At 40.2% G+C, this 12,668-nt stretch overlaps 1 protein-coding gene across 1 annotated transcript in view; it reads left to right on the plus strand.

Moving 5' to 3' along the window:
• CALCR (calcitonin receptor) overlaps window positions 1-12,668 on the plus strand; it is a 287,546-nt gene that overhangs the window by 190,499 nt on the left and 84,379 nt on the right. Inside the window, exon 3 of the mRNA XM_069729395.1 lies at window positions 7,441-7,594. Coding sequence (XP_069585496.1) covers window positions 7,441-7,594 — 154 coding nt within the window. The remainder of the gene's footprint in view (window positions 1-7,440; window positions 7,595-12,668) is intronic.

Here is a 12,668-nt window from a genome sequence, read left to right on the forward strand (position 1 = left end):
TCAGTCACATGACCTGTCTATTATGTGTATGTGTGATCTAATATATACTGCCAGGGGGGAGGGCTTCCTGTTGGCTGGGGATTTATCAGGCTGCCAATTGCAACCAATCACAGCTCAGCTTCTATTTTGCTACAGTTAATTAATCTGAGCTCTGATTGGTTAAAGGGAACCTGTCACCCCGAAATTCACGGGTGAGGTAAGCCCCCGATGTTACCTGAAAGAGTAGAAAAAGACGTTATATTATACTAACCCAGGGGCGGTCCCGCTGCTGGTCAGGTCAAACGGGCATCTCCAGTCCGCTCCGGCGCCTCCTATCTTCTTTCCATGACGTCCTCTTCTGATCTTCAGCCACGGCTCCGGCGCAGGCGTACTTTGCTCTGCCATGTTGAGGGCAGACAAAGTACTGCAGTGCGCAGGCGCCGGGCCTCTGACCTTTCCGGCGCCTGCGCACTGCAGTGCTATCCTCTGCCCTCAACAGGGCAGAGCAAAGTACGCCTGCGCCGAAGCCGTGGCTGAAGATCAGAAGAGGACGTTTTGTAATGAAGATGGGAGGCGCCGCAGCGGACCAGAGACGCCGATCCGACCTGACCAGCAGTGAGACCGCCCCTGGGTGAGTATAATATAACGTATTTTTCTCCTCTTTCAGGTAACAACGGGGGCTTATCTACAGCATTACAGAATGCTGTAGATAAGCCCCTGATGCCGGTGGGCTTACCTCACCCGCGATTTTCGGGGTGACAGGTTCCCTTTAATATAGGCAACAAAGGACACTCTCAGTATAACAAAGCTTGTGTGAGATAATAGCATGTCAGTTAGGGAGTGTTGGTGGAAAGGCTGATGTCAGTCACATTACCTCTATGTGAGAGGATATAGAAACTGCCAGTTACAGACTATTTTTACCACAATAATGCCTCATAAGAAAAGGAATTCCATGGCACGAATGTCAGCTGATGCGAAAAGAAAAGCTGCATTACGGGCCAATGAAAAATGTGAAGACCGAGAAACAAGGCTGACACACATGAGAACAGCAGCTGCTTCCTCAAGAGCCATATCCAACATTGAGTTCCTCAATTCATTGGAGCCACAAGGACTTCCTCCTCACAACCTCTTTCTAAAACCTGGAGCACCTATTCTGCTATTAAGAAATTTGGATCCACCAAAGCTCTGTAATGGAACAAGACTCTTGATTAAGAACCTGTTTCCACATGTAATTGAGGCAACCATTTTGACAGGATGTGCCACAGGAGAAGATGTTTTCATTCCAACAATTCCTCTCATTCCATCTGATTTGCTTTTTGATTTTAAATGCCTCCAGTTTCCTGTTCGACTTGCATTTGCAATGTCCATCAACAAGGCTCAGGGACAGTCCTCGAAAGTAGTTGGAATCGATTTACAATTTCCATGCTTTTCTCATGGTCAACTTTAAGTGGCCTGTTCAAGAGTTGGAACAGCCAAAAATCTGTTCATCTTTGCACCTGAAGGAAAAACTAAGAATGTTGTTTATCAATAGGATCTTGAATAAGTAGTAGAAGATTACTTCACATTACTTGGCCAATTTAGTTAAATCTGTGTGGAATATCTCTGGTTTTGAAATATATGTTGTGAAATGCTTCTATTAGCTTAGTTTTTGCCTTTTAATAATTACATTTCTATCTATTTGTTTTGTGGTTTTTGTGTGCAGAATACATTTTTATTAACGCATTCTATTTTGCTAACAGCAGTTATTAACCCAGGCAAAGCCGAGTAGTACAGCTAGTTAATAAATATAACCATGCCAGCAGTATTCTTACTAATGGGATGAGTCGTGCCCATATGAAACCCACAGATGTCCTGTGATCTATAAAAAAAAAGAGAGAAAAATCATTAAAAATGATATAGGTTACCAAAAACTACATCTCTAGAATAATCCAAGAATTGCATATCGGTAACAGAAGGAAACCACAATATTCTATAAAGTGACATTAAGTTTAAAATCAACATATGTCTTTAATGTGTTTAGTCTCCTAATCCTCTCTAATTCCGTGACTTTCAGTATCCTATCACCCTCCTTCTCATTAGAGGGACCTAATCGATGATCCTGAATTTAAGATTTTTTTAAGAATTCTTATGTTCCATGAAATGTTTCGGTAGGGGTAAAACTAGTCTCTTTTTTCTAGTACTTTACCTCTGATGATTTATTCTTGTTTTAAAGTCCCATGTCATCTCTCCTATATACCAAAGGACACTTTAAGAGATAAATTATATATTCAGAGGAACATGTAAGGTAATAGTTAATAGAAAAAAAATCTTTTGTAGTTGGATGTTGAAATGTATTACCTTTCAGCATACAGTGGGGCAAAAAAGTATTTAGTCAGTCAGCAATAGTGCAAGTTCCACCACTTAAAAAGATGAGAGGCGTCTGTAATTTACATTATAGGTAGACCTCAACTATGGGAGACAAACTGAGAAAAAAAGATCCAGAAAATCACATTGTCTGTTTTTTTTAACATTTTATTTGCATATTATGGTGGAAAATAAGTATTTGGTCAGAAACAAACAATCAAGATTTCTGGCTCTCACAGACCTGTAACTTCTTCTTTAAGAGTCTCCTCTTTCCTCCACTCATTACCTGTAGTAATGGCACCTGTTTAAACTTGTTATCACTATAAAAAGACACCTGTGCACACCCTCAAACAGTCTGACTCCAAACTCCACTATGGTGAAGACCAAAGAGCTGTCAAAGGACACCAGAAACAAAATTGTAGCCCTGCACCAGGCTGGGAAGACTGAATCTGCAATAGCCAACCAGCTTGGAGTGAAGAAATCAACAGTGGGAGCAATAATTAGAAAATGGAAGACATACAAGACCACTGATAATCTCCCTCGATCTGGGGCTCCACGCAAAATCCCACCCCGTGTGGTCAGAATGATCACAAGAACGGTGAGCAAAAATCCCAGAACCACGTGGGGGGACCTAGTGAATGAACTGCAGAGAGCTGGGACCAGTGTAACAAGGCCTACCATAAGTAACACACTACGCCACCATGGACTCAGATCCTGCAGTGCCAGACGTGTCCCACTGCTTAAGCCAGTACACGTCCGGGCCCGTCTGAAGTTTGCTAGAGAGCATTTGGATGATCCAGAGGAGTTTTGGGAGAATGTCCTATGGTCTGATGAAACCAAACTGTAACTGTTTGGTAGAAACACAACTTGTCGTGTTTGGAGGAAAAAGAATACTGAGTTGCATCCATCAAACACCATACCTACTGTAAAGCATGGTGGTGGAAACATCATGCTTTGGGGCTGTTTCTCTGCAAAGGGGCCAGGACGACTGATCCGGGTACATGAAAGAATGAATGGGGCCATGTATCGTGAGATTTTGAGTGCAAACCTCCTTCCATCAGCAAGGGCATTGAAGATGAAACGTGGCTGGGTCTTTCAACATGACAATGATCCAAAGCACACCACCAGGGCAACGAAGGAGTGGCTTCGTAAGAAGCATTTCAAGGTCCTGGAGTGGCCTAGCCAGTCTCCAGATCTCAACCCTATAGAAAACCTTTGGAGGGAGTTGAAAGTCCGTGTTGCCAAGTGAAAAGCCAAAAACATCACTGCTCTAGAGGAGATCTGCATGGAGGAATGGGCCAACATACCAACAACAGTGTGTGGCAACCTTGTGAAGACTTACAGAAAACGTTTGACCTCTGTCATTGCCAACAAAGGATATATTACAAAGTATTGAGATGAAATTTTGTTTCTGACCAAATACTTATTTTCCACCATAATATGCAAATAAAATGTTAAAAAAACAGACAATGTGATTTTCTGGATTTTTTTTTCTCAGTTTGTCTCCCATAGTTGAGGTCTACCTATGATGTAAATTACAGACGCCTCTCATCTTTTTAAGTGGTGGAACTTGCACTATTGCTGACTGACTAAATACTTTTTTGCCCCACTGTATAAGGGCATTTTCTGCAATTTAGGCAGGGGTAACATTGTGTTCTTTTTTTGCCCGTTAACGAAGTTTGAGTGGATGATTTGCATTACCCTATATCTGAGCGAATCAGTTTGTCATTAATATTCTTTGCACATTTGTACGAGATTAATGGAGTTGTGCCATATTCTCTTATCTCCGGTAAGCATTTACCAAGCACAGGCCAATGTCGTTTGATGGTACCGCGACCATATCACTTCAAAGAAGGTGGTCACCATTGGTATCCGATCTGTAATTCTATCTCTTTTTGTAGTTTTGTGCAATAGCTTATCACATTCCATCCCTTTGACTTCTTTCCTCCATTTATCTAGTAATTTTCTTTGATGTTTCCTTTGACTAAACTTATTTGCCATACGGTATAATGATGTATCTAGGACTTCTTCATCACTAACAATTCTCCTAACACTGATATGTTGACTAAAAGGTAATGACTCCACCATTTTACGTGGGTGGTGGCTATCATACCTTAAGAGATTATTCCTGTCTATAGGTTTTACAAAAATTTCTGTTGAAAAATGGTTAGTATCATATTTTACTAATACATCCAGAAACTGTATTTCTGATTCAGAAGAGGTTAAAGTAAATTGGATTAAGAAAATTGTAAAAATAAATTACATAGATAAGGTCCTTCTCCATGGCCATAATAGTTAGATTACCATAAGTTGGGGCCATGTTTGCACCCATAGCTGTACCTCTTCGTTGTTTATAAAACTCATCACCAAACAAGAAGTAGTTATTTTTTAAGACCACCTCCAGTAAATCCAGAATAAATTCAATTGCAACCAGTGCATAAGTTGTATTCTCAAGTCTCTTTTGTACTGAATTGAGACCTACTTCATGATTGATCGATGTATAGAGCGATATTACATCAAATGATGCCAAAATTATTTTACCCTCTGGCTTAACCTCTTCTAATTTTTACATTAAAAAAATCTGTAGTGTTTAATATGATATCTATGACATCTTGATGATCCACTTATCCCAGTCCTATACATACTACCCAAACTACATAAGTCCTTAATAAACCCTCCAGGACGTTTTATAGTTTCAGGAAGTAATTCTATATTTAGCCACATAGGTATTTTTCTTGATAATACCTTGGACCTATTAGCCAAACAAGCTGCCTCCTTCCCCAAACAAATGTAAATATTAGCCAAAGATAACACAAGTAATCACAAAATGCAGTTTATAAATAAAGGTCTTTATCATTAAGGAAAAAGAAATCCAAACCTACAGGGCCCTGTGTGAAAAATTGATTGCCCCCTAAACCTAATAACTGGTTTGGCCACCCTTAGCATCAGCAAATGCTATCAAGTGTTTGCAATAACTGACAATGAGTCTTTTACAACGCTCTGGAGGAATTTTGTCCCACTCATCTTTGCCGTATTGTTGTAATTCACCCACATTGAAGAGTTTCCAAGCATGAAGCGCCTTTTTAAGGTCATTGTAAAGTATTACAATTAGATTAAGGTCAGAACTTTGACTAGGCCACTCCAAAGTCTTAATTTTGTTTTTCGTAAACCATTAAGAGGTAAGATCTGCCGACATTGAGGGAATTTTTCAGACAGTCTGACTCTATTGCGAATACGGAAAATAAACATTTATGTTAAGAGAAAAGGCATAAGAACATTTGAGACACTATGGACACCTTGGGTGGAGAGAAAATGACCCTAAACTTAGGGTATACCATGCATTATTCACTGCTCTTGTATGTAATGGGGGGAGGGGGAGAGAGGAAGGGAAATCCTGAAACTAATGACTTTTGTTAATGTTGTTCTCATTGCAATTTTTGTTTTATTGCTTTGTTCCTTGAATTTGGTTAAATAAAAATGTATCTGATTAAAAAAAAAAACATTAAGAGGTGGACTTGCTGGTGTGTTTTGGTTCATTGTCCTGCTGCATATCCCAAGTTTGCTTCAGCTTGAGGTTAAGAACAGATGGTGGGACATTCTCCTTCAGGATTTTTTGGTAGACAGCAGAAATCATAGTTTCATGTATCACAGCAATATTTCCAGGTCCTGAAGTAGAAAAACAGCCCGAGACCATCACACAATCACCACTATATTTTACTGTTGGTATGATGTTTCTTTTCTGAAATGCTGTGTTACTTCTACACCAAATGTAATGGGACATAAACCTTCTAAAAAGTTCAACTTTTTTCTCATCAGCCCACAAAGTATTCTTAAACAAAGAGTATTCCCAAAAGTCTTGAGGATCATTAAGATGTTTTCTGGCAAAACTCAGATGAGCCTTTGTTTTTTTATTGCTCAGCAGTGGTTTTCATTCTGGAGCTTTGCATGCAGGCCATTTCTGCCCAGTCTCTTTCTTATGGTGGAGTCATGAACACTGACCTTAACTGAGGCAAGTGAGGCCTGCAGTTCTTTGTATGTTGCTGTGGGGTCTTTTGTGATATCTTGGATGAGTAGTCGCTGCGATCTTGGGGTCATTTTGGTCGGCCGGCCGGCCACTCCTGGGAAGGTTCACCACTGTTCTATGTTTTGCCATTTGTGGATAATGGCTCGCACTGCGAAGCTTTAGAAATGGCTTTAAAACTAGTGATGAGCGAGTGTACTCGTTGCTTGGGTTTTCCCCAGCACGCTCAGGTGACCTCCGAGTATTTGTTAGTGTTCGGAGATTAAGTTTTCATCGCCTCAGCTGAGTGATTTTCAGCTATTAGCCAGCCTGAGTACATGTGGGGGTTGCCTGGTTGCTAGGGAATCCTCACATGTAATCAAGCTGTCTAGTAGCTGTAAATCATTCAGCTGCCGCAATGAAATCTTAATCTCCGAACAGTCATAAATATTCGGAGGTCACCAGAGCGTCCTCGGGAAAACCCGAGCAACGAGTACACTCGCTCATCACTATTTATAATCTTTTCCAGACAGATAGATTTCAATTACGGTACTTTGTTTCTCATTTGTTCCAGAATTTCTTTGGATCACAGCATGATGTCTAACTTTTGAGGGTGTTTTGGTCTTCTTCACTTTGTCAGGCAGGTCCTATTTAAGTGATCTCTTGATTGAGAACAGGTGTGGAAGTAATCAGGCCTGGGTGTGGATAGGGAATTTGAACTCCGCTTCCTAAAGATGTGATAAACCACAGTTAATATTTGTTTTAAGGGGGGCAATCACTTTTTCACACAGGGCCAGTAGGTTTGGATTTCCTTTTCTCTTAATAATAAAGACCTTCATTTAAAAACTGCATTATGTGGTTACTTGTGTTATCTTTGTCTAATATTTAAATATGCCTGGTGGTCTGAAACATATAAGTGTGGCAAACATGCAAAAGAATAGGAAATCAGGAAGGGGGCAAACACTTTTTCACACCACTGCATCAATCTATCCTAATATCTATCCATGAATCTATCTGTCTATCTATCTTTCCATAGTACTGCAATAATGTTTCAGGTTTTGACACCTTTATTTCTTTTTTGCCACGCGGTTACATTAATCTTCTTCCTTTCTACGCAGAGAATGGTTCCAGGTTATGGATCTACAGTAAACTATGCCGATCCTACACTGATGCCGCTAGCACATGAAGATGCCAGAGGAAGGGAAAAAATTATGAATTCGCAATTCAAATGTTATGAGAAAATAAAAAGAGATCCATCATATTCTAAATCAGGTACAAAAAAAAAATTCTGATTTGCTTTATTTTTCATCAGAGCAACGATTAGAGGCTAAATATCGCCTCCTGACCTCCTTCAGTCACACGCTCACAGCTGATAGTTCCTTACAATGCATATCAATCACAGCCTCGGGAAGTAACCATTAAGCTTCAATCTTATTTTGTGGCCTCAGTGCAGTTTTTGTATCATCTAACATTTTTGGAAAAACTCAGGAAAGCGAAACGTGTGCGGAGTCTTAGAGCTGCGGTATCTACTTATAGAGGACCTTGTGTTCTCTAGGGCGGTATAAATCCCGTGTCTTGCATATGATTCTTTGAGTTTTATTACACTTAGCACAACGCTGTGAATCTGTTTGGCCATGTTGTTTCTTCACTGATACAATGTAAGGCCTCTTTCCCACGTCAGTGTCTCCGGTACGTGTACTGACAGTTTTCTCACGTATCAGAGACACTGACACACGTAGACCCATTCAAATGAATGGGTCTATGCACATGTCTCCGTGTTTTCACGGACCGTGTGTCCGTGTGCAAAACACGGAGACATGTCCGCTTTTCTCCAGCAGCACGTACCGCAATGCATCCCGCACACGTGCACACTGTTCTCCTCCATGTGCACGTACCGCCGCAGGAGAAACAGCGCTACAGTAAGCGCTGTCCCCCCTGCGTGTAGTGCTGAAGCCAGCATTCATTCCTTCTCCCCAGCAGCGTTCGCTGGAGAGAAGGAATGAAAAATCAAGGTTTTTTGTTTTTTTTTCTTAAAAATAAAGTTTGTGGGTCACCTCCCGCCTCCCATCCCCTGTGCGCCCGCCCGCTTGCCGAGAAATACTCACCCAGCTCCTGCGACGTATGCTCTCAGCGCTGGCAGCAGGTCCTGTGTGAGCAGTCACGTGGTACCGCTCATTACAGTGATGAATATGCACATATTTATCACTGTAATGAGCGGTTCCACGTGACCGCTCACACAGGACCTGCTGCCGGCGCTGAGAGCATACGTCGCAGGAGCTGGGTGAGTATTTCTCGGCAAGAGGGCGGGCGCACAGGGGATGGGAGGCGGGAGGTGACCCACAAACCTTATTTTTAAGAAAACAAAAAAACCTTGATTTTTCATTCCTTCTCTCCAGCGAACGCTGCTGGGGAGAAGGAATGAATGCCGGCTTCAGCACCAAAAGCAGGAGACAGCGCTTAACTGTAGCGCTGTCTCCTGCACGGTCCGTGTGGTCCTCAGTCGGCACACGGGCGGCACACGGCTGCCGCATGTGTGCCACACTGATGTGCTACGTGAGCACATGGACACGGATAACTCCGGTACCGATTTCTCCGGTACCGGAATTATCTGGACGTGTGAAAGAGGCCTAACAAAGTACAAAAAAGTTTCCTATTAGCACTTGATTCTGGATTAGTTTTCAGCCTCTGAATGGAAGGGTTTCCTGTCTATAATACTATGCTCGTCATTTGTGGCACATCTGCTTTTGGGCCCTTTGGTCACCAGGGCTAACAGCTAACATAAATATTATTAATCGTCAGACATTGAAAGAGAGGAATTTGCCAAGACTGATGATTTATTTGCCTACTGTTAAAAAGAAATTTGATTCAGTATTACGATGAGTGATTTTTTATTCTGCCTAAAAAATGCCAGAAAAAGCTTAACATAAACTTGTAATTTCAATTTTGTGTAATGAAGAATAACACTATTTCTGACTTGTATCTGGCAATCTTCATCAGGATTGGAGTAATTATTCTCTAATTTTCAGCTGTCTCTGAGCTGGTGGGTGTAGACTAGCTGCTTTGATGTTTCCCATGCACAGCGCACACAATCACGAAGGATTTCTGCTCTCCTGTCCCTATGTAGAACATGCTCAGAAACATCAGCAACAAGAAAGACATTTTTAAGTACTGAGCCGTGTAGCTGTGAATTCAGCTCTGCTCAGTTACGGAGCTGCACAACACAGCTCTATTGATGGAATAAAGGACGCGGCGGGGTACTGTACATCTGCACCCTATTGATTTTAATAGGGGATCGATGTGCAGTATCCAGCTGCGGCCTTAATAGAGTTGACAGAACTGTGCTGTGCAGCTCCGTAACTGAGTAGTTCTGGCCGCTGCCGACACCTGGAACAGCTGACTGGCTGGTGTCACACCCCAACTGATCAGAAATTGATCAACAAAAGATATGCCATTAATATTAGATTCCAGAGAACCCCTTTAAGTCCTGTGTGATTTTTTTTTTCCCGTATAACCATCAACTCCATTCTTACTTTCTGGGTTAATACTTCAACATGAGGTATGGACTAGAAAGCTTTCTAGTAGGTATCTCGTACCAGAGCTGAATTCACAGCTACACTGTTAAGTACTGCTGAATAATGTCCTCCATACTGCTTCTTCTGAGCATGTTTTTCATAGAGACAGGAGAGCAGGAATATCCCATGTCTGTCTGTGCTGTGTATAGGAGACAGAAGGAACAGCTGATTGGTGGTGGTGTCAGGTGTTGCGCCCACACTGATCAGGCATTGCCCGCCTAACCTAAACACAGCCCATCAGTGTTAGGTTCCAAAGAAACCCTTTACGTCCTGTGTTATTTTTTTCTGAATAGAACCCAACTCTGTTCTTACTTTCTGGGTTAAAACTTCAACATGAGGTATGGACTAGAAAGCTGACTAGTAAGTATCTAGCGCCAGAGCTGAATTCACAGCTACACTGCTTAGTACTGCTGTATAATATCCTCCATGCTGCTGCTGCTGCTTCTGACCATGTTATTCATAGAGACAGGAGAGCAGGAATATCTCATGTCTGTGTGTGCTGTGTATAGGAGACATTATATGGGAGACAGAAGGAACAGCTGATCGATGGTGGTGTCAGGTGTTGCACACACACCGATCAGGCATTGCCTACCTAACCTAAGCATAGGCCATCAGTGTTAAAGTCCCAGACAACCCCTATATATATAGTCATATTAAAAGTATCTCCATCACTTTAGGATCACTTTATGACCCCTACAAAATAAAGGAGTGACGGTTCTGATTCACCCTTGTGGCCCCTTTTTAGTTTCTCCCTGCACATTTTTGCACAAGTTCTTGCACAAGAGCACTGTGAAATATATTCACTGATCATAAAGTGAAGGCTACTCCTAGCGAGGTATGAATGGCCTCATGGCCGCCCGAATACATGCTCCTATCTATTGCCATTTATTTTTCTATCACTGTTCATTTTGTTTCAACCGACTTGCAATTTTCACAAAGAAATAAAGTTTATCATGTGGAAAGTCGGGAACAAACTTTACAATGCGGTTCCATTTTCCATCGCAGTCGCATTCTTTCCTGCATCTCTCTAGATACAAATTAACACTGGTTCATATGGAGCATTGACAAACCAGAAAGCTTTAAAATGACCTCAGGTATTTCAGTAGAGAAGAAAAAAGAGACAATTTCAGGAGGAAAGAGAGGTCACGGCTCGTTACTAGTCACATTTTCATCTCCGTAAAAGGAATTCAATAGCAATTCCTGTAGAACAAAGTAAAATATAGCAATTAATTAGTCAGAAAAGAAAGGCTGTTCAGCACGGGAGACGCACGGAAGGGGGCAACTTATACAGATTTATCCCTACTGCTGCTTTCACGCCTGCATTTACATGGCCTTAGACCTTATGTCCAGACATATTTTATAGTGTTAGTTTAGAGTTTGCAATTGTACTTGCCATTTATTCTAATTATGACTTATTTTATATTTTGCAGATCATATATAATAATATTTTTAGATTCATTAAGCTCCTACTTTCAATACCAGTAAATAATGATCTGTATAAAGTTATAAATAGTCACTTGTAATAAGTAAGTATGGGAATACTGCCTGATATTTATGTAAAAGAATATAACTACTATAATACTGCTCTTATGTACAAGAATATAACTACTATAATACTGCCCCTATGTACAAGAACATAACTACTATAATACTGCTCCTATGTACAAGAATATAACTACTATAATACTGCTCCTATGTACAAGAATATAACTACTATAATACTGCTCCTATGTACAAGAATATAACAACTATAATACTGCCCCTATGTACAAGAATATAACTACTATAATACTGCCTCCTATGTACAAGAATATAACTACTATAATACTGCCCCTATGTACAAGATTATAACTACTATAATACTGCTCTTATGTACAAGAATATAACTACTATAATACTGCCCCTATGTACAAGAATATAACTACTATAATACTGCCTCCTATGTACAAGAATATAACTACTATAATACTGCCCCTATGTACAAGATTATAACTACTATAATACTGCTCTTATGTACAAGAATATAACTACTATAATACTGCCCCTATGTACAAGAATATAACTACTATAATACTGCCTCCTATGTACAAGAATATAACTACTATAATACTGCCCCTATGTACAAGATTATAACTACTATAATACTGCTCTTATGTACAAGAATATAACTACTATAATACTGCCCCTATGTACAAGAATATAACTACTATAATATTGCTCCTATGTACAAGAATATACCTACTATAATACTGCCCCTATGTACAAGAATATAACTACTATAATACTGCCCCTATATACAAGAATATAACTACTATAATACTGCCCCTATGTACAAGAATATAACTACTATAATACTGCCCCTATGTACAAGAATATAACTACTATAATACCGTCTTCTATGTACAAGAATATAACTACTATAATACTGCTCCTATGTACAAGAATATAACTACTATAATACTGCCCCTATGTACAAGAATATAACTACTATAATACTGCTCCTATGTACAAGAATATAACTACTATAATACTGCCCCTATGTACAAGAATATAACTACTATAATACTGCTCCTATGTACAAGAATATAACTACTATAATACTGCCCCTATGTACAAGAATATAACTACTATAATACTGCCCCTATGTACAAGAATATAACTACTATAATACTGCTCCTATGTACAAGAATATAACTACTATAATACTGCCCCTATGTACAAGAATATAACTACTATAATACTGCTCCTATATACAAGAATATAACTACTATAAT

The sequence above is a fragment of the Ranitomeya imitator genome, chromosome 6, assembly GCF_032444005.1.
Source record: "Ranitomeya imitator isolate aRanImi1 chromosome 6, aRanImi1.pri, whole genome shotgun sequence".
Taxonomy (NCBI): domain Eukaryota; kingdom Metazoa; phylum Chordata; class Amphibia; order Anura; family Dendrobatidae; genus Ranitomeya; species Ranitomeya imitator.